Source organism: Corythoichthys intestinalis, chromosome 21 (assembly GCF_030265065.1).
Source record: "Corythoichthys intestinalis isolate RoL2023-P3 chromosome 21, ASM3026506v1, whole genome shotgun sequence".
Taxonomy (NCBI): Eukaryota; Metazoa; Chordata; class Actinopteri; order Syngnathiformes; family Syngnathidae; genus Corythoichthys; species Corythoichthys intestinalis.
Genome location: NC_080415.1, coordinates 15,690,541 through 15,715,787, shown reverse-complemented (window position 1 = coordinate 15,715,787; position 25,247 = coordinate 15,690,541). Strand labels below are relative to the sequence as shown.

Genomic DNA, 25,247 nt, shown 5'->3' with positions numbered 1-25,247 from the left:
GGTGTTAAGTGGGTTCTAGGAGGTGATGTGGTAACAGGACCTCTACTTGCTCATTGCACCTCTCACTGACCAGGATACTGTATTCCAGGAAAGCACATTAAAAATACTGAAAACAGTCGATTTGGCATTCGTTTGAACACACATGCAGTATAGCCGGATCTCAGGGTTTGAAAATGACTTCAGTTACAGAGGATGAAAAGCAATTACATTAAGCGCCCTCCCCGTGGATGAGCCCCTTCCGCTGCTAACAGGGACTCACCTCCTACCTTACGTAATTGCTTTTGACCCGCAACGCGCTGCCAGCCTACATCAGGAAACGTCGGCCTCGGCTGGGGAATTAGCGTCCTTAAGGGAGGGTCTCGCACGCTACAGTTGCACTCAACGTCCTTAACGTAATCATGGCGGACCTGGCAACAAGCCGGTGGCTGTCATGCAACTTTATCATCTACAACCTTCTCTTTTTTTATTATGCTGTAGCTACATAACACTCTTAATTGGATCACATTTCACTAGCAGTCAAACATTAGGTTGTATTGCTAATTCTGTCACGACCACCCTCGCAGCCTGAAATCCTGTCCAGAGCAAAAAATGCATGACAACTGCAGGTATTTTTTGCTGTAAATAAACCAAATTGATTGTGGTGATCCCACTCACAAAAAAAAAAAAAAAAAAACAACAAAAAAATGAGATTCCAATTGTAGTAATGATGGTGTCACAAGAGCAATCAAGTTGAAGTACTGCTGAAAGCCAATGAATAAAACTGTTTTTTTAAAAACTAATTTTAAAAATGAACAGTGATGAGATAGCTAATGTCATCTAACATGAGAGGGACAGATGTGTGAACACATTTGCTCTTTTATACAACTTTCACATTCAGTTCATCTCTGTGTGTGATATATTCAGTCGCTTTTTTAATATTTTAAATTTTTTTTTAAGAATTTAAAATCTTTTAAAACTGCCTGTCTGCCTGTCTAATGTACAAGTTGTTACATGGATTTGCCCCACCTCCCATGTCGGACTTTCTAAAAAAAAGGGCTCACAGAGGTCTCGGGACCAGGGCCTCCTCTAGAGGGGACTGTGAGGTTCCAATCAGAAAAACAGCCTTCAGTCATAATTCTCTCTCTGTAAAGGCCTGTAAAACCTGGAACAGTTTACCACTCGCCATCAGGCAATGTCCCACAATACGAACTTTCAAAACTCAGCTCAAGCAGTGGTTGAAAGCAAATCAGTCTTGCAATCACTGACTTTTAAATTCTTAGTAACGTATTGTATTGTGTTGTTTTATTGTAATCTTTTATTTCTTTCCTTTTTGTATCTTTGTGTCACCTGTTAAGGGACTACAGATGTAAATTAGCATATACTTGCTACAATCTGGCATATTTACATCTTTTTAGATGTTCATCAATGTGCACTATCCCGATTAAATAAAGAAAAATAAAATAAAATAAAAATTTAAAGGGAACCTCGGGATTAAAGACTTATGGGCTCTAATAAGCCACATTAGCGCTCTTTTAATAAAATGTTATTAGAAACACATAAAATATTGCCATTGATTTAAAAATCTATAATTTTTAGTACATGTTTTGACCTACGGAGGGCGCCATGTTTTAAGCGCACAACTGACGCTCAGGTTGTATTATATATATATTATATTATATTATATTATATTATATTTAGGGCTGTCAAACGATTAAAATTTTTAATCAAAGTTATTACAGCTTAAAAATTAATTAATCGTAATTATTTGCAATTCAAACCATATATAAAATATGCCATATATTTCTGTAAAATATTGTTGGAATGGAAAGATAAGACACAAGACGGATATATACATTCAACATACGGTACATAAGTACTGTATTAATTCATTATAACAATAAATCAACAAGATGGCATTGACATTATTAAGATTCTCTTAAAGCGATCCATGGATAGAAAGACTTGTAGTTCTTAAAAGATAAATGTTAGTACAAGTTATAGAATTTTTATATTAAAACCTCTCTTAATGTTTTTGTTTTATTAAAATTTGTAAAAATGTTCAATCAAAAAATAAACTAATAGCTCGCCATTGTTGATGTCAATTATTACACCATGCTCACTCATTATGCTGAAAGCCATAAAATCAGTTGGACCCAAGCGCCAGCAGAGGGCGCCAAACACCAAAAAACAAGTAATAAGTGCACATTACACTTCGCTGTCATTTTAATCTGTTTGAGCGGGGCATGTGAGTTAATTGCGTCAAATATTTTAATGTGATTAATTAAAAAAATTAATTACCGCCCGTTAACGCAATAATTTTGACAGCCCTAATTATATTATATTAATATTATAATATTATTTTTATTTTAATTACTTTTGTTCCGTGAAAAATCCAGAAAGGGTTATTTGATTGAGGCTTTCTGAAAAACAATACATTTTTAAATTTAGGCACTCCTGCAATCGTCACACCTTTTCTGTTACAAACTGACCTCTGCCCCTCATCAGAGAAGGGAAAGGTTATATGGCCCTCACAGGAAAACGTTTGGGGACCCCTGACGTATATTGTCACTGGGACCTGACAAATACTACCAGGTTACTGCAATTCCTTCTATACAGCGAGACGTCCAACACATGTGCTCATCAGCTGAAAGCAGCGAGTACTTACTATTTCTGGTTTTATTGAGTCTTATTGCCTTTTCATTGCCTCAAAATACTTTTTGCATGTGTTTCCCTTTCATACCTTTAAGCATTGTGTTTTCTTGTGGTGGCTTTAAAGCAGATTGTTGATCTGTTGACCACATTAGTCACGTAGCATATTTAAACCACCCTTATTTGACATTACTATGTATAAGTATTTTCTTAAGGCATCTTTAGAATGTTCTGTCTGTATGCATCTAAAAAAACAAGGTGAAAGCACATACTTTGGGTGTCAAATTCGCCTCTTATAGACGTTTCGCTGGTGTAGCACATTTTGGTAGAACACCATTTTTATCCTACTCTCGTCTCGTCTCATCCCGTCTTTCCTGTTCATTTTGCTTTTGCTACTCTGTTTGTGAAATATCAACAGAGCTGTCATGCTCATTAATGTTCCTCTTGGGTTCAAATTGAAAGGGTTGAACAGATGATATTTTTATGAGAGTATTTAGAGTCATACTCTGGAAGCCCAGCAGCGTAACCATGTGACGACCCTGCCGTGCGACGTCAACAACAATGGCAATCTACTAGTTAAACCAATTTCACAAATTGTATAAAAAGGAAAACATTGAGAGGTTTCAATATCAAATTATTTTAACTCTTAACTCATGTGCTCCCAAAAATGTATAAATACGTTCTATTTTTAATTGTTTCATTGTCCCAAAGAAGTATTTATACATCTTTCACGTTTTTTTCAACAAGAGACATCTCTAGGTTCTGATTCAACTTAGCTCTAAAGCACAAAGCTGAAAATCCATTTTAAAGCAATAAAACTGGCCACTGGAGGGCAGTAGCGCATTTGATAAGACCCGCAACCCGATTCAACTGCAACGAAAAGCCAAGATGCATGGCCAGGTGCCGGCGGAAGACCATCGAATGGATGCCAGGCGGCGGACGACCGAGCAGAACAACCGGGAAGATGCCCGGGATGCCAGTCGTTGGACGACGGAGCAGAACGACCAGGACCACCAGTGCAGCGGACGATGCCGTTGAGTCCGTGCTGGAAAGACTCCAAAAAATCCATCTTTATGAGACAGGCGGCGATAAGGAAAAAGTTTACCCTGGCCGTCGCGGCCACAACAGCGTCATCTCTCAGTTAGTTATGTGTAAATAAATTGTTACTTTGCTATCAAAAGCTCTATTTTTCTTGTTGTTTAAGTTATTTTGTAGAAGGAAAACGTTATTCAGATGTTTGGGATGTAACTAAAGCAAAAAATAGCTCTGTTAAAGTCAAAGTTATTTTTGAAATGTATGCATTTACAAAAAGCTCAATTTCTCTGTTTTTTCATCAGAAATTGGAAAATTGCTCAAACTAAGCTATTTTCTAATGCTGATTTCTAAAGAATGGAAAAAGATAGGAACTTTTTTTTCCTGCTGAAAGAAGAGAGTCTAATCTTTTGATGGGTTCCATGTTTACATAGCAATAGAACACAATTTTCTGTGGGCCTTGCAAAATCAGTCAAAATCCAGTAAAACGGTCGGGAGCGAAGGGGGTTGCACCGGTGAAAATGGCTGGGAGTGAATGAGTTAATAACGTTTATCTTTTAAGAACTACAAGTCTTACTATCGTGGATCCCTTTAAACGGGCACTTTTAAGCGAACGCATTACTACGACTCTCAAGAACAACTGGCGCACTTTTAAACAGGCATTTTAAAGCTGAGCACGGCTCTGGGAGAGCATTTTGACTCTTCGGTCAATCAAATAGTGAGAAAAAAGATCGGAGGGACTGTCGGGGCGGTGCCCAAAGGTGACGCCAATCTTGGATTGGGCAAAAGAGTTTATGACCATTGTTGTCGTGGCGACGCTGATTATCTTCTATTGGCGTCAGCCTTGAGTGGGTGGACTCGGTGCACGACGCCAGCTTAGAACTAACAGGCCATCCGTTATCATATGGCAAGGGTGTGATGTAGATCGTCAACTACAGTGGTATGTAAAATTATCTGAACCTTTTGGAATTTGTTACATTTCTGCAAAAAATCCTCATCAAATGTTATCTGATCTTTGTCAAAATCACACAGATGAAAAAACAGTGCCTGCTTCAACTAAAACAACCCAAACATTTATAGGTTTTCATATTGTAATGAGGATAGCATATAAACAATGACAGAAGGGGGAAAAGTGAACCAATTGCCTAAGGAGATTTAAAGAGCAATTGAAACCAATTTTTACCAAACATTTTAAGTCAGGTGTGTGCCCAATCACTGATGAGTGGATTAAAGCTGCCCTGCCCACTATAAAACACACCTGGTAAGAAATGTCTTGATGAAAAGCATTGTTTGATGTGTATTATGGCTGGGTCAACAGAGCTGTCTGAAAATCTGCGATTAAGGATTGTTGATTTGTATAAAGCTGGGAAAGGATACAAAACCATCTCTAAAAGTCTGGATGTTCATCAATTGACAGTCAGAGAAGTTGTCTACAATAGGAGAGATTTTGGCACTGTTGCTTCTCTCCCAAGGAGTTGCCGTCCACCAAATATGCCGAGTTCAGCGGAGAATATTCAGAGAGGTAAAAAAAGAACCCTAGTTTGTCTGCTAAATACTTACAGAAATCACTGGCACAGTCCAATATCTCGGTGCACACATCAACTATATTTAAAACAATGGCCAAGAATGGTGCTAATGTGAGAACTTCACGGAGGAAGCCACTGCTGTCTAAAAAAAAACATTGTTGCTCATCTAATGTTCGCAAAAAGGCACTTGGACACTCCACAGTTTTGGCAAAATATTTTTTGACTGATGAAACCAAAGTTGAGCTGTTTGGGAGTAACACACAACATCATGAGCGGAGGAAAAATGGAACATCTCTCTAACATCAACACCTCATCCCCACTGTGAAGCACGGTGGAGGGAGCATCATGATTTGGAGCTGTTTCGCGGCCTCAGGGCCTGGACAACTTGCAATCATTCATGGAAGAATGAATTCAAGTTTATCAGGATGTTTTGCAAACCTGAACAGTTGAATCTAAAAAGAAGATTTATGCTGCAACAAGACAATGATCCCAAACACAGAAGTGAATCAACTTCAGAATGGTTTCAGAAGAACAAAATACACGTTCTGGAGTGGCCCAGTCAAAGTCCAGACTTAAACCCCATTGAGATGCTTTCAAATGACCTTAAGACACCGATTATTGCCAGACATTCCATTAATCTGACTGAACTATAGCAGTTTTGTACAGAAGAATGGGCCAAGATTAGTTCTGATCGATGTGCCAGACTGATCTGTAGCTTCAGGAAGCGTCTGGTTGAAGTTATTGCTGCCAAAGGAGAGGGGTGGGGGGGCAAAAAATATTAAATGTGATGGTTCACTTACTTATTTCCCCCCCCTTCTGTCGTCATTGTTTACATGCTATCCGCATTAAAATATGAACATCTATAATTGTTTGGGGGGTTTTAGTTAAAGCAGACACTGTTTTTTCACCTATGTGATTTTGACAAAGCTCAGATCACATTTGATAGTGATTTTATGCAGAAATGTGAGAAATTCCAAAAGGTTCAGATACTTTTTCATACCACTGTATGTTCTGTTTTTATCACTGAGTCATTAATTTCCGCATAAAGGGCACACAAACATTCTCATGCACTCATATTTTAGATTTATTTTACCAAACATACTCAAGCTTGTCGTTCTATGATCACGCCGGCCTGTTCAATCACGTGGCATCTTAAGCTACACCGTAAAAAATTATTTGACATAGCCGTTAATAATAATAATGCTTAATTTCTGTAGATTTTTTTTTCTCTCGCCAGAATTTTTTTTTTTTTGTATGTCTTTGGCTGAATTTGGTTATGTGAGATGTTATAGTATAGTATAGTATATTGATAACAGTTCAGTTAGATAACTCTGCTGAGAGAAAAAAAACATTGTTTAAGAATAAATCAATAAAGCATCTTAAGCAGTTATTCGCCATATTACTCAATACTTGAGTATTCTTTTCACCAAATACTTTTTTACTTGTACATGAGTACATTTTTTGGATGACTAAATTTACTTGAGTAATATTATTTTGAAGTAACGCTACTCTTACTTGAGTAAAGGTTTTGGCTACTTGACCCACCTCTGACCCACACACACAGACAAAGTTCCATATATAGATACGTATAGATATCGATAGTCCATCATTGGCCAACACACTATAGATAAATGGCCTTTTATTGGTTTAAAAACAAATGGGAATATAATAATACTGGCACAGGATTTTTAGAAAGAATTCTAATTTGATATCATTAATACTTAAATAAAAACTAGGGCTGTCAAAATTATCGCATTAACGGGCGTTAATTAATTTTTTAAATTAATCACGTTAAAATATTTGACGCATTTCACGCACATGCCCCGCTCAAACAGATTAAAATGACAGCAAAGTGTCATTTCCACTTGTTAGTTGTGTTTTTTGGTGTTTTGTCACCCTCTGCTGGCGCTTGGGTGCGACTGATTTAATGGATTTCAGAACCATAATTATTATTGACATCAAAAATGGCGAGCTACTAGTTTATTTTTTGATTGGAAATTTTACAAACTTTATTAAAACAAAAAAATTTAGAGGGGTTTTGATATAAAACTTCTATAACTTGTACTAACATTTATCTTTTAAGAACTACAATTCCTTCTATCCATGGATTGCTTTAACAGAATGTTAATAATGTTAATGCCATCTTGTTGATTTATTGTTATAATAAACAAATACAGTACTTACAGTGCCTTGCAAAAGTATTCGGCCCCCTTGAACCTTGCAACCTTTCGCCACATTTCAGGCTTCAAACATAAAGATATAAAATTTTAATTTTTTGTCAAGAATCAACAACAAGTGGGACACAATCGTGAAGTGGAACAAAATTTATTGGATAATTTAAACTATTTTAACAAATAAAAAACTGAAAAGTGGGGCGTGCAATATTATTCGGCCCCCTTGCGTTAATACTTTGTAGCGCCACCTTTTGCTCCAATTACAGCTGCAAGTCGCTTGGGGTATGTTTCTATCAGTTTTGCACATCGAGAGACTGACATTCTTGCCCATTCTTCCTTGCAAAACAGCTCGAGCTCAGTGAGGTTGGATGGAGAGTGTTTGTGAACAGCAGTCTTCAGCTCTTTCCACAGATTCTCGATTGGATTCAGGTCTGGACTTTGACTTGGCCATTCTGACACCTGGATACGTTTATTTTTGAACCATTCCATTGTAGATTTGGCTTTATGTTTTCGATCATTGTCCTGTTGGAAGATAAATCTCCGTCCCAGTCTCAGGTCTTGTGCAGATAACAACAGGTTTTCTTCCAGAATGTTCCTGTATTTGGCTGCATCCATCTTCCCGTCAATTTTAACCATCTTCCCTGTCCCTGCTGAAGAAAAGCAGGCCCAAACCATGATGCTGCCACCACCATGTTTGACAGTGGGGATGGGGTGTTCAGGGTGATGAGCTGTGTTGCTTTTACGCCAAACATATTGTTTTGCATTGTGGCCAAAAAGTTCAATTTTGGTTTCATCTGACCAGAGCACCTTCTTCCACATGTTTGGTGTGTCTCCCAGGTGGCTTGTGGCAAACTTTAAACGAGACTTTTTATGGATATCTTTGAGAAATGGCTTTCTTCTTGCCACTCTTCCATAAAGGCCAGATTTGTGCAGTGTACGACTGATTGTTGTCCTATGGACAGACTCTCCCACCTCAGCTGTAGATCTCTGCAATTCATCCAGAGTGATCATTGGCCTCTTGGCTGCATCTCTGATCAATTTTCTCCTTGTTTGAGAAGAAAGTTTGGAAGGACGGCCGGGTCTTGGAAGATTTGCAGTGGTCTGATGCTCCTTCCATTTCAATATGATGGCTTGCACAGTGCTCCTTGAGATGTTTAAAGCTTTGGAAATCTTTTTGTATCCAAATCCGGCTTTAAACTTCTCCACAACAATATCTCGGACCTGCCTGGTGTGTTCCTTGGTTTTCATAATGCTCTCTGCACTTTAAACAGAACCCTGAGACTATCACAGAGCAGGTGCATTTATACGGAGACCTGATTACACACAGGTGGATTCTATTTATCATCATTGGTCATTTAGGACAACATTGGATCATTCAGAGATCCTCACTGAACTTCTGGAGTGAGTTTGCTGCACTGAAAGTAAAAGGGCCGAATAATATTGCACGCCCCACTTTTCAGTTTTTTATTTGTTAAAAAAAGTTTAAATTATCCAATAAATGTTGTTCCACTTCACGATTGTGTCCCACTTGTTGTTGATTCTTGCCCAAAAAATTAAATTTCATATCTTTATGTTTGAAGCCTTATATGTGGCGAAAGGTTGCAAGATTCAAGGGGGCCGAATACTTTTGCAAGGCACTGTATGTACAGTATGTTGAATGTATATATCCATCTTGTGTCTTATCTTTCCATTAGTTTACAGAAAAATATGGCATATTAATAGATGGTTTGAATTGCGATTAATTACGATTAATTAATTATTAAGCTGTGATTAATTCGATTAAAAAATTTAATCGTTTGACAGCCCTTATAAAAACAAAGGATTTCAATTTGATATCATTAATAATTACTTTAATAAAAACGATCTTCGGTGTTTCCATTCATACGATTGAGCAAATCCATTAAGGTAATTATTTTTTAAAAATTTCTTTTATAAGAAGCATTGCTACTGTTTACTGGTGACAAATAGGCATTTCAAAGGAGTCAAGCTCAGTATTAACTTCCTTGTGAGTCCCTGTAATTGCTCTAAATGCTCGTCTCCAAATGTGTTTAGTCCTTAGAGAAGGATAAATGAGTGCACCGGAGCAAAACAGCAAGCTTAAAGACTTTGAATTCAACATGTGTCTTTTTGTGTGCTTAGCCATGTCGCTGCCAACTGCTGCGTCCACAGACAAGAGGAAGAAGGCCAACAAAATCATTACAGACTTCACCAACATCAGCCAGAATGGTAAAATACATGCACTTACAAAAGAGAAGCTATGCAATATGTCGACATACAATGCAGATTAATTTATTCTCATTGTTTTTTAATGTCATCAACTATTTGTTTAATTGTTTTATAGATTTACAGTACAATACAGTACTGTAATGTATAATCAGGTATATTAATTTCATAAATATATTTTGATTCATGCGCTACTATCAGAACCTGCCACGATAAGTGAAAAACCGCAAAGTAGCGTAATATTTTATGTATATATTTTTTGTGTGTGTTCAATGTATTTATTTTGATTTAGCATTGGAAAGAGATACATATAAGACACATTTTTTCACTTTTCCTCCCAAAGTATAATAAAAAAAACAAAACAAACAAAAAAACAAACAAACAAACAAACAAAAAAAAACACTTTTATGTTTATATATATACTGTATTTTAGAAAATGGTTTTTAAGCACTTCAAATGTAATACAGTAATTATGATAAGTTTTAAATACGTTACTGTCCCACAGATTTATTCTTAAACAAGAATAAAGTAGAAAAATGCTTGTCTTTATGAAATGCTTCATTGAGTGAGTCCACTCAAATCCGCTCAAGCTGCTCACTTACACACAATGAGTTGCCACAGCAACTGTTTAACGGTGCTTTGAAGTTTTGAGTTCCAAGCATTTCTGGCAAGATCAAACCTTAACGTCTGTCAATCTTCGTTAACTTTAATAAGCATTCCAGTGCACTGCCTGATCAAGAAAAGCTGCAGGAGGGAGAGTGAGCCATGATCGGATCGGATCCATAAAATAATGCATTTACCGTAATTTTCAGGCTATAAGCTGCTACTTTTCCCCTCCGCTTTGAACCGCTTTGGATTTTGCAGGCCCATAAAGTATGTTTTTAGTAGTGTTGTTAAAAGTACTAAATTGTATTGATACTGAAATATTGTATCGGATAAGATATTTGATTACAGTTATCTATTGGTTTTTGGGCTATCACAGGTTAAGAGAATTTTGTTGTCATGGGGTAAATTTGATTCTGCACGACTTTTGATAGTAATGGAGGATATTTTTGCATTTTCCTTGTTAACTCATTGGCTGCCATTGACTGCTCTTGACATCCAATCCATTTGAAGTGGGAGGGTTGCTAGCGAATGAATATTCATCCGCTGCCACCCTCCCAGTTCAAAAGGATTACTCTTTTAAAGAGTTTTAATTTTTCATGTGTCACAAGAATGGATGGTCAGTGTCCAATGGCAATGCATGTCGTATTGAAAATGGATTTTTTTTTTAAAATTATATACAGTGATCCCTCGCTACTTCGTGCTTCAAACCTCATGCCCTCAGTCCATTGCAGATTTATTTTCAATAAAAAAAAATAATAAAAAAATACAGATGAGCTGTCCCGGGCTGATAGCACAGTCTCCCTCTCGTTCCTTCCCTCTCCTTGCACTTTGTTCGTCAGGCAGGCAGTGCACGTGCACTTGCCTGGCACAGCCAGACTATTCTCCCTGTATTTTTCAAACACTGTGAGAAATAGTCTGGGACCCGGCCCATTAACGGCCTCTCGAGCAAGGTACAAAATCAATCGTCCAATCAGATTAGTTTATTTGGGTGACGTGGTCTTAACGAGTAACGTCACTCTTGCGCGCCGAAAGTCGTGTCTACAACAACACAGATGGCGAACGGGAGAGCTGAGAATATGTACCAATCCGCGGTAAAACCAGTTTCAAATTACCAAAAACACATCGAAACAAGTCATTGACAACAGTCAACATGGCTCGCGCTAGCCATGTTGAATAAACTTCTCCATTCTCCGCTCACACTAATTACTCTCTCGCTTTAACAACATCACGTCTGCCCGTCGCTGATTGGTCCACTCCACTGTGGCTTAATCCACCCTCGGAATTTGATCCGCTGGACGGTCGCCAGACTCAATCGCTGGAAAAGCGGTGAGTCTGGTATACCAGGCAACACGTGCAGTAAAGTTGTTTATTAAAGTTAACGATGATTAACAAATAAATGTGTTGATCTTGCCAGAGTCGTGAACTTCTGAAGCGCTGCATGCATCAATCACTGTTTAACTTGTTAAACAGTTGGTGAGGCAACTCATTGTATGTAAGTGAGCAGCTCCGAGCGGATTTGAGTCAACTCAGTCAGTGAAACATTTAATAAAGCCAAGCATTTTTTACTACTACTTTATTCTCGTTTAAAAATAATTCGGTGGGACAGTAACATGTTTCAAACTTATCATAATTGTTACATTTGAAGTGCTTAAAAAATGCCAGTGCTGTAGCGGCTAATTTCTCCCATTGATTTTTTTTCATGTTCACAGGCGGTTTTTCCTATGGGCAATGTGGGCGACCGCCCAGGGCGCAATCTATTTGGGGGCGCACAAGCGCCCTCGAGGAGAAAAAAAAAAAAAAAAAAAAATCCGCTAGTTTTCTACACTAATACCGCTCATTTCCACGTCAAGTTAGTAGAGTGGGCGCTAGGGCGCCCCTTACTATCATGTCAACTGCTGCTGAGAATCATGTATGTCAGGGAGGGGGCAGGGGGAGACGGGAAGCTGCTCTCGCAACTGCAGAGTGAGTGAGCAGGGACGAGTCTCAATCACTGTCAGGGGTAAAGCAAGGAAGGGAGCGGGGCTCCGTACATGTTACAGCTTTTCACAGGCCACCTCATTATTCATGTGACTACTTAAAGAAATGGTGATTTTTTTCCAAGAAAGTCCATTAATGGGTCTATCATATTCCTCGTTCAATACTCTACAAGAAAAATATAACATATATGCATCTAAAATACTCCTTAACGATTTTATTAGCAATTTTAATACTCCTTTTAGCAAGGTTACTTGGGTATGCGGTATGCCGCTGCGTACGTTCCCATAGCAACCAGTCCTGTTATTGTCCTACGTCAAAAGCGCTGCATATTCTGAGAACGAGAATAGGCGTAAGCGTAAGGTGCGCATTTTGAGCAGAGGACGGCCACCCCACCTGTTAAGATTAATCTGTGCGTCCATGAACGAATGTAAGTATTTCCTCTACATGCCATAACGTTCTTATGATAAGTTAGAGCCGTCATCAGCGCGACCGTTTCGTGTTTTTCCTGTTACGTCAGCTGGTTGATCCCACTCGTTCTCGCTGCGTCGAGGAGAGCGTTCTTTACTTTATATTCGCATTGCACATTTGCTTTAAGAGGGAAGGTATTAGTTTAGCATCTTAAAATGATGTTGTACATCCATATGAGTGTAAAGTGCTTAGTTTTCGCCACTTTTATGGCCAAGATGACCGCACGCAGCGCGCACTCGAACCCCCCGCCCCCACCTTCGTGTTCATTTTACTGCACAAATATGTATGTGTGTCACGTGACTCAGAGTGAGTGGGCGGCGATCGGGCCCTTTTTTAATTGGCAAAATGAAAAGTTATCCGTCTGGAAATAAAAAAAGAAAGAAAAAAAAGCAGAAGAGGAGAAAAGGAAGCAAGACAGCGGTGAATGTACTATGTTACTGTAGTTTTATGTCCTAATGTAGTCGAGGCACTGCAGACTAGTAGTAGTAAACCAATTAACTGCCTTAACTTGTTGTAACTAGCTTGTTAGCGTTTGCTAACAGCATTGCAGCATGCTAGCGTTTCTTCATACATAAAGATGTTACCTAGAATATTAAATCAGTGTTTAGAATCACCATACACACTGATCAGCCAGACTGATAAGATGTTACATGATTCACTTCTGTGCCAGAATGTTATCCTTATTAAGTAAAAGCAATATAACTTACCAGCTAGTCAGTAGAATACGGTATGTGTAAAGGTATGTGTACTAAGCACAATAATAATAATAATAATAGTCGGGGGGAGGGGGGGGGCTGATGGGGTGGTTCGCCCAGGGCGCGAAAGTAGCCAGGACCGCCACTGTTCATGTTTCAAAAAATATATAATAATTACCTTGAATCCTCAAACAAATCACTCCTGAGACAATCCTTCCTGTTTTTATGCAGTACAGCTTTCGTACTTTTTCAACCTAAATCTGGCGTTGGATCCCTGCATGTATTGACTTACGGCGACCGACTGCGAATAAATGAAGCAGACTAGGACAGCCCCCTACTTGAAGGCGTTGCGCAGTGACTGACGGAGGTGACCCATCAACAGAATTATGAAGTCTATGAGTCAGGTGTGGATTATAGTCCAAAAATTATGGTATTTATTTATTTTTAAATTGGAAAAAAAAATCTGTGGGCGCAAATTAGCGATGGATAACTGTATTATCCACCTGTTGCTATTTGTACAACAGAACAACACAGTAGTTTTGTGTTCAACTAAATAGACACACGCATTTATTAATAAACTGAAATGATACCATAATACCATATTTATATACACAGGTTATACACAGAATGTTTTTAATTACAATCTTGTCTGGTAATGTGCCATGACATTTTTTGCAAATAAAAATGTGCTTCGGCTCAATAGAGGTTGCGACCTGCTGTCACTTTGGGTCTTCTTATTGTCGTCACATCTGCGCCGACACGACATTTGTGTGTTTTCGCTCATGCGGCGGCTTATCCTGCTTTATCCCCGTATTTTGCTCCAGTTAATGCCCACTCATCCATCCATCATCTCTTGTCACTGTCGAGCCTTTTATCTCCCTCAGCACCCACACCTCCGTCCTGTCCGTCTGACTGAAACCCCCAATGCGACCCCCCCCCTTCAACCGTCTGTCCATTTTCCTCACAGTCAGCAGTCAAGCTCCGGTTTCACATTCTTCTGAATTAACGCGCAAATCAATATCCCCACGGGAGAGTTCACTTTGCTCAGCAGCCTCAATTATTCTTTCTCTCTCTCATTCACACGCACCCACACACACACACAATAAACAGACACCCACTTGCAGAGGTCTGATTTACGAGGCCCCCAACTAACGAGTCTCCGCAGCATTGCGATGCCAACTCTCCGTTTTATAGGAAGTGGAAAAATCCATCACATCCCTCTGAGAGAGAGAGAGAATGAGAATAGGGGCATGAGGATTTCCCGGTGTTCAAATATGAACACTAAATTGTGACATCCCTCCTTGACCTTACGGGCCTTTTACTCTTAATTGTTTTGACCTAGTGGCTATTAGCTGTTGTCCAGGTTTTAGAATGTAAAGTTATGGCACACAACAACTTTTTGTTATAACTCACTCAGAAAAGGGCAAAGCAAGGCCCGTCAGACTGTAATTGATTCTATTAACCCTTAGATGCACAAGTTACTGGACCCTACACTCTTCCATAAGTGGGTCAAAAATGACCCATATTAGAACCAATGGGTTTTTATGCCATTTTGGTGAAGAATAATGACTTGTATATTAATTAGTATTATATTTAGGGCCACACAAGAATGATTTCATGCTTGAAATTTCTTTATGATACAATTAACATTTTGGGGGGAAAAAAACAGAACAGCAATAGACTTTATCCTTCCTTGTATTTTATCATCAATGATAAAGAGCTCCCATGCAATCGTTTTGGTGAGACAGCTATGCTAAGCTCTTGTGGAGGCACTGACCGATTTCTGAGGATATTGTGGTTCGGTGTTCTGCCCTGGGTGGGAGGTAACGCTCTCTAGTAAGAGCCCTACCAAGATATTCTCTTGGCCATGAATTGGACACTTTCTTCTTGAGAGAACACATAAGTGGTCTCTTATGAGTCAGATTGATCCTGTTCAGTTAGATTTCCAGGTGGACAACTGCCACTGCCACCTGAACAATAGTCTGGGTCCTCATCAATACAAATTTTGGACACTTGAGTCCAACCCCGTCACTGCCCCTCCATCATCCAACATCTGTAGGACCATTTCAGCTGTAAATCTAGCAGCTATGACATTTTGGATAAGGAAAAATAAGAGTAGTGTTTTCAATAGATCAATATGTAGCTGTATAAATAAATATACATACACACTATATACAGTATATACAGTAATGTTAGCTAACCTAGGCCAGGTCCAAATCCGATTTTTTCGTGTTTTTCCGACTCGACTGCACGGGAAAAGTCGCATAAAAGTGGACCATTTCAAATTCGATCAAGGTCACTTTCGTATGTGGTTAAAATCCAATCCGGGCCACATTTTTCCAGAATGTGGCTGCGGTCCGAACTGTCAAGTCCCCCAAATTGGAATTCATGCAGCAATTAACATCAGCAAAGAGCAACAGAAACCAGGTGCTACGGTAGCGGTGCAGCTGTGCATTAGCATTAGCACCTAGCTTGAAGGTGGCTTTTGAGGAAGGAGCGGGCTTGACAACAGTCATAAAAAAATAAAATGTGTTGAGGATAAGCTTGACAATGCTCGGTTTTCTCTCTGCTCCAATGCTCCTGCGCATGCGGGCCAGTTTGCTCAGCGCATCTCGGAATGCGAATTAGAGCGCATGTGTGATACTTGAACAGGCTCAATGGACAAAGGCAGTCTGAACGGGTACGACAAAAAAAACAGATATGACAAAAAAACGGAATTGTGCATTACGACCTGCGGTATGAACCTAGCCTTAGTTAGCTAGCTAGTTATGAAGTAGATTAATTTGTTGATAAATAATAACAAAAAGAGTTATGAAAGACACACACAAAATACTATATGGACATAATACTTATAGTACACGTATCAGCTCTTGCTGCGTAAAATAATCTTAAGGGATGTCACTTTTTACATACCTAGTCTGAGTGGTCCACGGTAAATTTATTCCTGACAGCCAAAGTTGATAAGAATGAAAGATTCCCATTGGATTCCATAGAAAATGCATGTGGGTCATTTTTGACCCACTTGTGAAAGCTTAGGGTAGTAATACAAAAATGACAATTTCTTCAAATGTATAAAAAATTCATCGAAAATTTGAATGGAAATCTATCAAAAACGTTTTTTGAGGAATACCTGGAATATGAATTAATAATAATTTTCTATATCAAAGATATTTCAAGACAACAACCGCACTGGGTCATTTTTGACCCACTTATGCATCTAAGGGTTAAAAAGCTTCAAACTAATAGAGAAGCGACTAAAGACGTCGGGTTTGTTTCTATGCTGACCATCAGATGATGAGTCTGACCCTGAAGCCTCCGAGTTGAACCTGGGCACCAAGATCAAGACCCCCAAAGATGTGATGCTGGAGGAGCTTTCGTTGCTCAACAACAGAGGCTCTAAGATGTTCCGCAAGAGGCAGCAGCGGGTCGACAAATTTATTACGACTAACGAGAACATGGTAGGAGGAAAACAATATCTCAATTTACAATAAAACTGTTGCATTTAAGACTGTAGGTTCTCTTCTGCAATCCAGCAGAACCTGCAGAACCTTCTGATGTCACCCCCACCTGTCCCGCCAAAGCCCGAGATGCCAAAAGAAGGTAAAATTGGAGGTTTACTTTTTGGAATATTCCAATTCATGGCCTTTCAGTGATTACTTCATTGACAAAATTATTTGACCCTTTAGGTATATATAACTTTAGCACTTAGTACAACATCCTTTGCAACAATAACAGCCTTTAGACGTGAAGAATAGCTTGACGCAAGCTTCTTGCAGTGATCCACAGCTATCTTAGGCCTCCAGTTAATTTACATTTTTGAGCTTGCGTGCTGCAACTGCCTTCTTCAAGTACCACCAGAGATTTTCAATGGGATTTAAGTCTGGTGATTGAGATGGCCACTCCAGAATCTTACTTTCCTCAACCAAGATGTGGTTGAAATATGCTTTGGATCATTGTCCTGTTGGAAGGTCCAACCTCAACCAGGCCTCAGCTTTGTCAATGACTGCATGACGTTCGCATCCAAGATTTCCTGCTATTGAATTGAATTCGTAAAACCTTGCACACGCTAAAAATTCCCTGTACCTGAAGATGCAAAACAACCCCAGAGCATGACAGACCCCCCATCATGCTTCGCAGTAGATAGGGTGTTCTTTTCCTTATAGGCATTATTTTTTCGCCTCTACATGTGCCATTGATTCATTGGCCCAAAAAGTTCCAGTTTGGTCTCATCGCTCCAGAGAACAGTATCCCAAAACCTTTGTGGTTTGTCGACAAGGTTTTTGGCGTAGTGCTTGTGCTTTGGAGTCTGCAGGCGGGTGCGCCTGGGAGTTCTTGTATGGAAGCCATCATTTTGCAGTGTGCGTCAGATTGTCTAGGATGAAACCTCAATACTTTCCTACGACATGTGCTGTCGTGTAGTTCCTCAGCAGTTTTTCTCCACCTTTCGCTTCAGGTATCGCACAGCATTTGCAGACAGTAACCTTTTTCTACCATGGCCAGGTAGCGTTTCCACTGTGCCTTTAGCTTTAAACTTGCTGACCTCGCTCCCAATTGTGTCTCTTAAAGTTTTTAGTCCTTTTGCTATCTTTTTATATCCATATCCTTGCTTATGAAGTGAAACGACCTCCGCTCTGAACTTTTTTGACCATTCCTTCGACTTCACCATGTTGTAAAGATGTCATTAACTCATTCACTCCCAGCCATTTTCACCCCCCTTCGCTCCTGGATTTTGACTGATTTTGCAAGGCTCACAGAAAATTCTGTTCTATAGCTATATAAACATGGAACCCACCAAAAGAAAGATTAGACCCTCTTCTTTCAGCAGGAAAAAGTTAGTTCATATCTTTTTCCATTCTTTAGAAATCAGCATTACAAAATAGCTTAGTTTGAACAATTTTCCAATTTCTGACGAAAAAAAAACAAGAGACATTGAGCTTTTTGTGAAAGCATACATTTCAAACATAACTTTGACTTCAACACAGCTATTTTTTTGCTTTAGTTACATCCCAAACATCTGAATAATGTCTTCCTATTACAAAATAACATGAACAACAAGACAAATACAACTTTTGATAGCAAAGTAACAATTTATTTACACAAAACTAACTGAGAGATGACGCTGCTGTGGCCGCGACAGGCGCGGTAAACTTTTCCCTCATCGCCGCCTGTCTCTGTTCGGCGAGCAGCATGGACTCAATGGCATCGTCCGCTGCACTGGTGGTCCCGGTTGTTCTGCTCGGTCGTCCAACACATGGCATCTCGGGCGTCCTCCCGGTTGTTCTGCTTGGTGGTCCGCTGCCTGGCATCCTGGACGTCCATTCAGCCGTCTTCTATTGGCGCCCCGGCCGTGGGGCCCGGTTGTTTGTTCCGTTGAATCGGGTTGCGGGTCTTACCAAATGGGCTACTGCCCTCCAATGGCCAGTTTTATTGCTTTAAAATGGATTTTCAGCGTTGTGCTTTGGAGCTAAGTTGAATCAGAACCCAGAGATGTCGCTTGTGAAAAAAACAACAACGTAAAAGACGTATAAATACGTCTTTGGTACACTGAAACAATTAAAAATAGGATGTATTTATACGTTTTGGGAGCAAATGAGTTAATTGCTGCTCATTAGGGTTCTGTTCACATCTACAGATATTTGCATCAGCTGTTTGAAAACACCTGATGGACACCTTTGTTCTTATGATTGGTGGACTTGAGTGCTTGAATAATCTTGTCAATGATGTAATCACAGAAAGGCCATTAACTGGATTATTCCCAAAACTATTTTTGTTATTTCAGTATTATTAGTCTATTTGACATGTTCATTATTCTATGTGATTATAAACAAGATGAAAAATGAATGTCAAACTTGCAAAAAAACTTATCCAATGTGGGGGTTGAATAATTCTGAACACAACTGTAAATTGTCACCACCTAAAAACCAAGAACAATTGACAATATATGAGTGCTTAGTGAAATGATTGACATGTAGATAGAACAATAAAGAGTACGTGAGAATGCTACTTCTATTGTGTCTGAGAAAAAACTAAATGTTCCCTAAGTCCATTTGTCTAATTGCTCCTCCACAGTGGCGGCGCAGGAGGAGGAGGTGGAAGACAAGGAGTCTGAGAAAGAAAGGAGGAGGAGGGAATATGTTCGCACCTACGTGTCGCCATGGGAACGGGCCATGAAGGGCAACCAGGAGCTCACAGCCACCATGAAAGCCAGCATGCCGAGACCCGGGCGGGTCCAGTTTCCTCAATACAAGAGCTTCAACAGGTGCGCTAGAGACGAGAACATTTCTTTGCCATTGTTTACGATGTCAATGATTTTTATGCCCTGCTAAGACAAGCAAGATGTCTATTTGGGATAAGAGGTTCTTGGGTGCTGCTTTTCTAAGCAGTGCAAATACACCTGTAATGAGGTTTCCCACTGAGACAACATGTACGGCGGCCCAGATGTGATTATCACAAACCTAATGTGATCCCTTGATCTTCTCCTTATGCCTTTAATGGTGGATGCAGGGGAGAGGGACGCTGTGCCATTAGGAATCGCAGCAGGCGAACAATGACATTGAAAGGACAATAGGTGGACGAAAGTATTGGGACAAACCTGTTAACTGATTAATTTATTGATCAGATATGGGGCTACAGCTCTGAATATTAAATCTTCATCTGAGTGAGACATTTTGTAAAACTATAGGCCTCCAGTTGCAACACCAGCCAGGCACGTTAAATGTGACATGTTGACTGATTCAACAAGTCACAAAACCAAACGATCACAATTGCTGCGCGTAATGTTTGCCATGTAGATTGAACAATTGCAATGAAGTGTAATAAGCGACCAATTAACATGACTGATTGTGATGACTCGTGAAAAAAAAAACACATGTAATCAACAAATTTCTGATGCTAAAAGTAGTGATTTAACTTTAGACAGCGCTGTCAATGACAGCCAATGAGTTAAAAAATAAAATTTGTTCTTCCCGTGTCCAAGATGCACCCTTCCACCTATAAGTTCATCGTTAGTCGAGTAGGGTTGGCAGCAAATGAACAAACTTTCAGTCGCTGCCACCCTCCCACATCAAATAGATTTGACAACTAGCACAATCAATGGCAGACAATGAGTCTGTCTGACAAGCCATGATAGCAATTACTTTACATTCAAGTGAATACGCAGTAATTTAGAATTAAAAGATTTTTTTTTTCTCAAAAAACGTGGTATCGGTTCAGTATCGGCATCTGCTGATACCACACTGTCGCAGGGGTCGACAATATAAATGGACCGGTGTGGCCAGTAAAAATAATGTGAAGATTAAAAAAAATAATAAAAAATATTATTTCTAGGACTGTCAAAATTATCGCGTTAACGGGCGGTTATTAATTTTTCAAATTAATTACGTTAAAATATTTGACGCAATTAACGGACACGCCCCGCTCAAACAGATTAAAATGACAGCACAGTGTAATGTCTGCTTGTTACTTGTTTTTTTGGTGTTTGGCACCCTCTGCTGGCGCTTGGGTCCAACTGATTTTATGGGTTTCAGCGCCATGAGTGAGCATGGTGTAATTATTGACATCAACAATGGCGGGCTTCTAGTTTATTTTTCGATTGAAATATATGACGGGCTACTAGTTTTTTTTTTCGATTGAAAATTTTACAAATTTTAATAAAATGAAAACATTAAGAGGGGTTTTAATTAGGGCCGTCAAACGATTAAAATTTTTAATTGAGTTAATTACAGCTTAAAAATCAATTAATCGTATTTAATCGCAATTAATCGCAATTCAAACAATCTATAAAATATGCCATATTTTTTGGTAAATTATTGCTGGAATGGAAAGATAAGACACAAGATGAATATATACATTCAACGTAGGGTACATAAGGACTGTATTTGTTTATTATAACAGTAAATCAACAAGATGGCATTAACATTATTAACATTCTGTTAAAGCGATCCATGGATAGAAAGACTTGTAGTTCTTAAAAGATAAATGTTAGTACAAGTTATAGAAATTTTATATTAAAACCCCTCTTAATATTTTCGTTTTAATAAAATTTGTAAAATGTTCAATCAAAAAATAAACTAGTAGCCCGCCATTGTTGATGTCAATAATTACTTACACAATGCTCATGTGTGCTGAAGCCTATAAAATCAGTCGCACCCAAGCACCAGCAGAGGGCGGCAAAACTCCATAAAACACAATTAACAAGTGGGCATTTCACTGTACTGTCATTTAAATCTGTCTGAGCATGCGTTAATTGCGTCAAATATTTTAACGAGATTAATTAAAAAAATTAATTACCGCCCGTTAAAGCGATAATTTTGACGGCCCTAGTTTTATTTCTATAACTTGTACTAACATTTATCTTTTAAGAACTACAAGTCTTTCTATCCATGGATCGTTTTAAGAGAATGTTAATAATGTTAATGCCATCTTGTTAATTTATGGTTATAATAAACAAATACAGTACTTATGTACCGTATGTTAAATGTATATATCCATCTTGTGTCTTATCTTTCCTTTCCAACAATAATTTACAGAAAAATATGGCATATTTCATAAAGGGTTTGAATTGTGATTAATTACGATTAATTATTTTTAAGCTGTAATTAACTCGATTAAAAATTTTAATCGTTTGACAGCCCTACTTATTTCACATTAATTCCCAGTGGTTCTGTGTTTTGACGATGTTATGCTATCCTGATCAAAGACAACCTTACAGTCTATGCTTCAGCCGTTGCTCTCCGTGGGGTGTAAACACACCTCTTCACTCGCACGCTCGCTCGCTCCCACATGAACGCGCGCAACCTGATTACTGCTGCTGCATAGAATTCACTATCAGTTGACGGGACACGGGGCTCGGGGCCTATCCGTAGGGGGCCTATTTTCATAAACGTAGAATTCAAATATTTTTAAAACCAAAGCCGCTAGCCACCCAAAACCAAAACAGGCAACTCCCGTCGGCATTTATGAGTCTCCATGAGCAGCGACATCAAAGAATTTGAAGTCGTTCCGTCATAAAACCCCAATTAATCATTCTTTTATAAGAGTACTTAAAATAGCTTTAAAATTCTCAGATTTTACGCTAGATCCACAAAAATCACCAAATGCAGAGATAATCACCTATATTTTCTGGATCAATAGCAATATTTAACATGCTATATGTTTTTGCACACAATAGTAACTTAATTTTTTTTTTTAATTAAGTGCAAGTTTTCAACAGCTAATATCACTAAATTTTCACATCAGAAACTTAATACTTGAGGAAAGCATACAGAATAATCCTAATTTTACACAACAAAAGCAAAATTTGCATTTTTCTTTATACATTCACAACTTATTTAGGTTGCATTCCGATGTTACTATTGCCTCAGCACGGAGGCACATCTTGCCGGCTAACTGGCCCTCGTCGTTTTTAGATTGAAATGTTAAATAAAATAAAACACGAAAAAGGCGATTTTTTTTTTTTGTATGGACGCAGAAATGTCAAAATTACTACTTTTTGCCAAAAAATGGGCAGTTGACCGAAAATTACCTGATCACTTGAATGTAAACTTACGCTACTGTGTATGGATACAACATGGAGGCCATCACAAAACAAAGAGCTTTTTAAGTTGAAAATTCTTGTAAACAAATGCGTACATCCCTGAATTTCTATAAATATGAACATAGAAATGTCTAGATCCTTGGGTAAAAGCAAAAAACTAGGCAGTTATAATACATTTTACGTAAATATTTCAAGCTAAAGGTGCGCATTTTTTTTTCACAACGTTTTAAAGTGCATGCATGGGGCTATTTTACATAACAATTACCTTGAATCCTCGACCAAATCACTCTTGAGACACTCCTGCCTACTGGTATGCAGTACAACTTTTGTCCTTTTTACATCTAAATCTGGCGTTTGAATGCAGCGTGTTTGAATTTATCACAGCGAAAGCCAAATACTCTGCCTAGGTCCGCCTCCAACGGGAAGGCGTGGCGCAATGTTTGTGGGAGCTGTCTTGTTAACTAATGGTGAAGTCTATGTCTGCTGATTGTCAGTATCTCAGTACCCACTTAACGTTATACTACAAGACGACAGGTTTCTGAAACCCCCAGCACCCGGCCAAGTACCTGTGAAAAAAGACCACTCAAGAAAGAGAAAGTCACCAGAGGAGTTGAGGGAAAGCAAAATCCAATCAGAGAAGAAAAGCAAGGGTGTAGGTTTGCATAGGGACAGTAGGGACATGACACTACCAACTTTTCAGGATGCTCAAACTGTCCCCACTAACTTTTAAGCCACCTTACTTGCATTATATAATGTGTTCAGTTATACAGGTAATTTACATAGTCTTCCCATATGTTGTAAAGATAGAATAGACCCCACCATTATTAAGTGAATTATTTTCATTATTGTCAGACTTACGTTTATCCCTTTTCACTTGCTGAATGTGCCGGTCCATTTTCCCCCTCAAACGCACGTTTGATTGACTGATGACTTGACCCCTGCCCCCTCCACCCGCCACATAGATGCGCACTCACACAACCCCGCTGAAAGAAATACAACATTTCGCCTCCTCTACCCCTTTTTGAAGAAATGGGATATTATTTGTTTTTTTTTCAGCCAGCAACAGCCACTGTAAGTAATGTTAAAACACGTCAATGTTGTGGAGGTGGGGGAAACACCACAAATTTTGTTACAAAAAGTCCGACCTGCACCAGAGTTAGCATGGCATTAGTCTGTGTGAACTTCCTAACTTGCAAAACTACTGGGGTCAGGCCGGCTTCCACAAGGAGAAACGAAGTCAAGCTAGCCGTCCCTCATTTGGATCATTGTTTGCATTATGTGGACTACCGTAATGCAACGCAGTGGCTTCAGAGTGCAAGTCCTAAGAATGGCTCCACTTCCTTCCTTTTTGTGTGATTACTGGGATCAATCACTGACGCATTGACCTGGGTCAGTGGTTTTGATAGTGCAGCAAGTGAACTTAAAAAGGCCAGTGGCTAATTTCCCTTATTGTCTATTCTTGCTATCGGAATCGGTATTGGGAGCCAAAAAATGGTATGTAAAAATGTGCCTGTATGTGAAACAAAGACTATCCAAAAATGCTTTGGTCGGTGTAGCATAATAGTCTTATGCTTTTCTCAGCTTTTTATTAATAAATGTTTTTCATTTTTCTGACTCTACAAGGACGGCATTGCCCTTTGGTGGTGTGGAGAGGGGGTCTAAACTGATGGTCTTTGAGCTTCCCGACCTCGGTGCGGACACCGACGAATTGGAGCCACTGCCCTCCCTACAGGCTGACATCCGCTCGCGACCCTCGTTCAACCGCACGCCTATCGGCTGGGTGTGCAGCGAGGACAACACGCACATCCACATGGACCTGGACGCCATCCCATTTGACGGAGAGAGCGATGATCTATGAGCACACACATTCAGTCATTTATATTCGAGCAGGATAGCTTCAGTTGCTGTTTAATGCATGGAAATATAAAATAGAAAAAGGACAAAGTACAGTCCTTATTTAAAAGTTTTACTGTGATTTTGCATAACCTGTGCTAACGTACTAACATGTGTCACTGGTGAAATTAACTTGACTAAAAAAACAAGCACTCTGCACTCTTAAAAGTATATACTTATGCAATAAAGTTCCTCTAGAGTACGCTCCATTGCTTCTTGTGTCTTATGGTGCAGTCTAGTCAAAAATTAAAGCAACACTAGGTGACTTTTCAACCTTTATAAAATATTTTCATAACATTTGTGATAAAATGTTGACTGACAACTAGTTGGATAACACCTCTTTCATATCTTGAGGGGGTCTGTATCGCTTTCACCGACACTAACTTTGAAGAGGGTGGCAGGAACAAAAAAAAAAAAAAAAAAACTACAAACGTGCCAACTGCTTTGCGGCATACGTCATTTCCCCCTTTCCCTATTACGGTGGCCGAGA

The 25,247-nt window shown here is 39.1% G+C and overlaps 1 protein-coding gene across 3 annotated transcripts in view; it reads left to right on the top strand.

Moving 5' to 3' along the window:
• Positions 1 to 24,900, top strand: part of myoz1b (myozenin 1b) — a 30,178-nt gene extending 5,278 nt beyond the window's left edge. The window contains exons 2-6 of one of the 3 annotated variants that reach the window (XM_057826510.1): positions 9,500 to 9,586; positions 16,621 to 16,787; positions 16,866 to 16,929; positions 19,399 to 19,588; positions 24,488 to 24,900. In XM_057826510.1, the coding sequence (XP_057682493.1) occupies positions 9,502 to 9,586; positions 16,621 to 16,787; positions 16,866 to 16,929; positions 19,399 to 19,588; positions 24,488 to 24,722 (741 nt within the window). In that variant the 5' untranslated portion in view covers positions 9,500 to 9,501 and the 3' untranslated portion in view covers positions 24,723 to 24,900. Of the gene's footprint in view, positions 1 to 9,429; positions 9,587 to 16,620; positions 16,788 to 16,862; positions 16,930 to 19,398; positions 19,589 to 24,487 lie in introns of those variants that run through there. The other 2 variants (XM_057826509.1, XM_057826508.1) reach the window with 2 other exon arrangements.
• Positions 24,901 to 25,247: the final 347 nt, after the last annotated feature.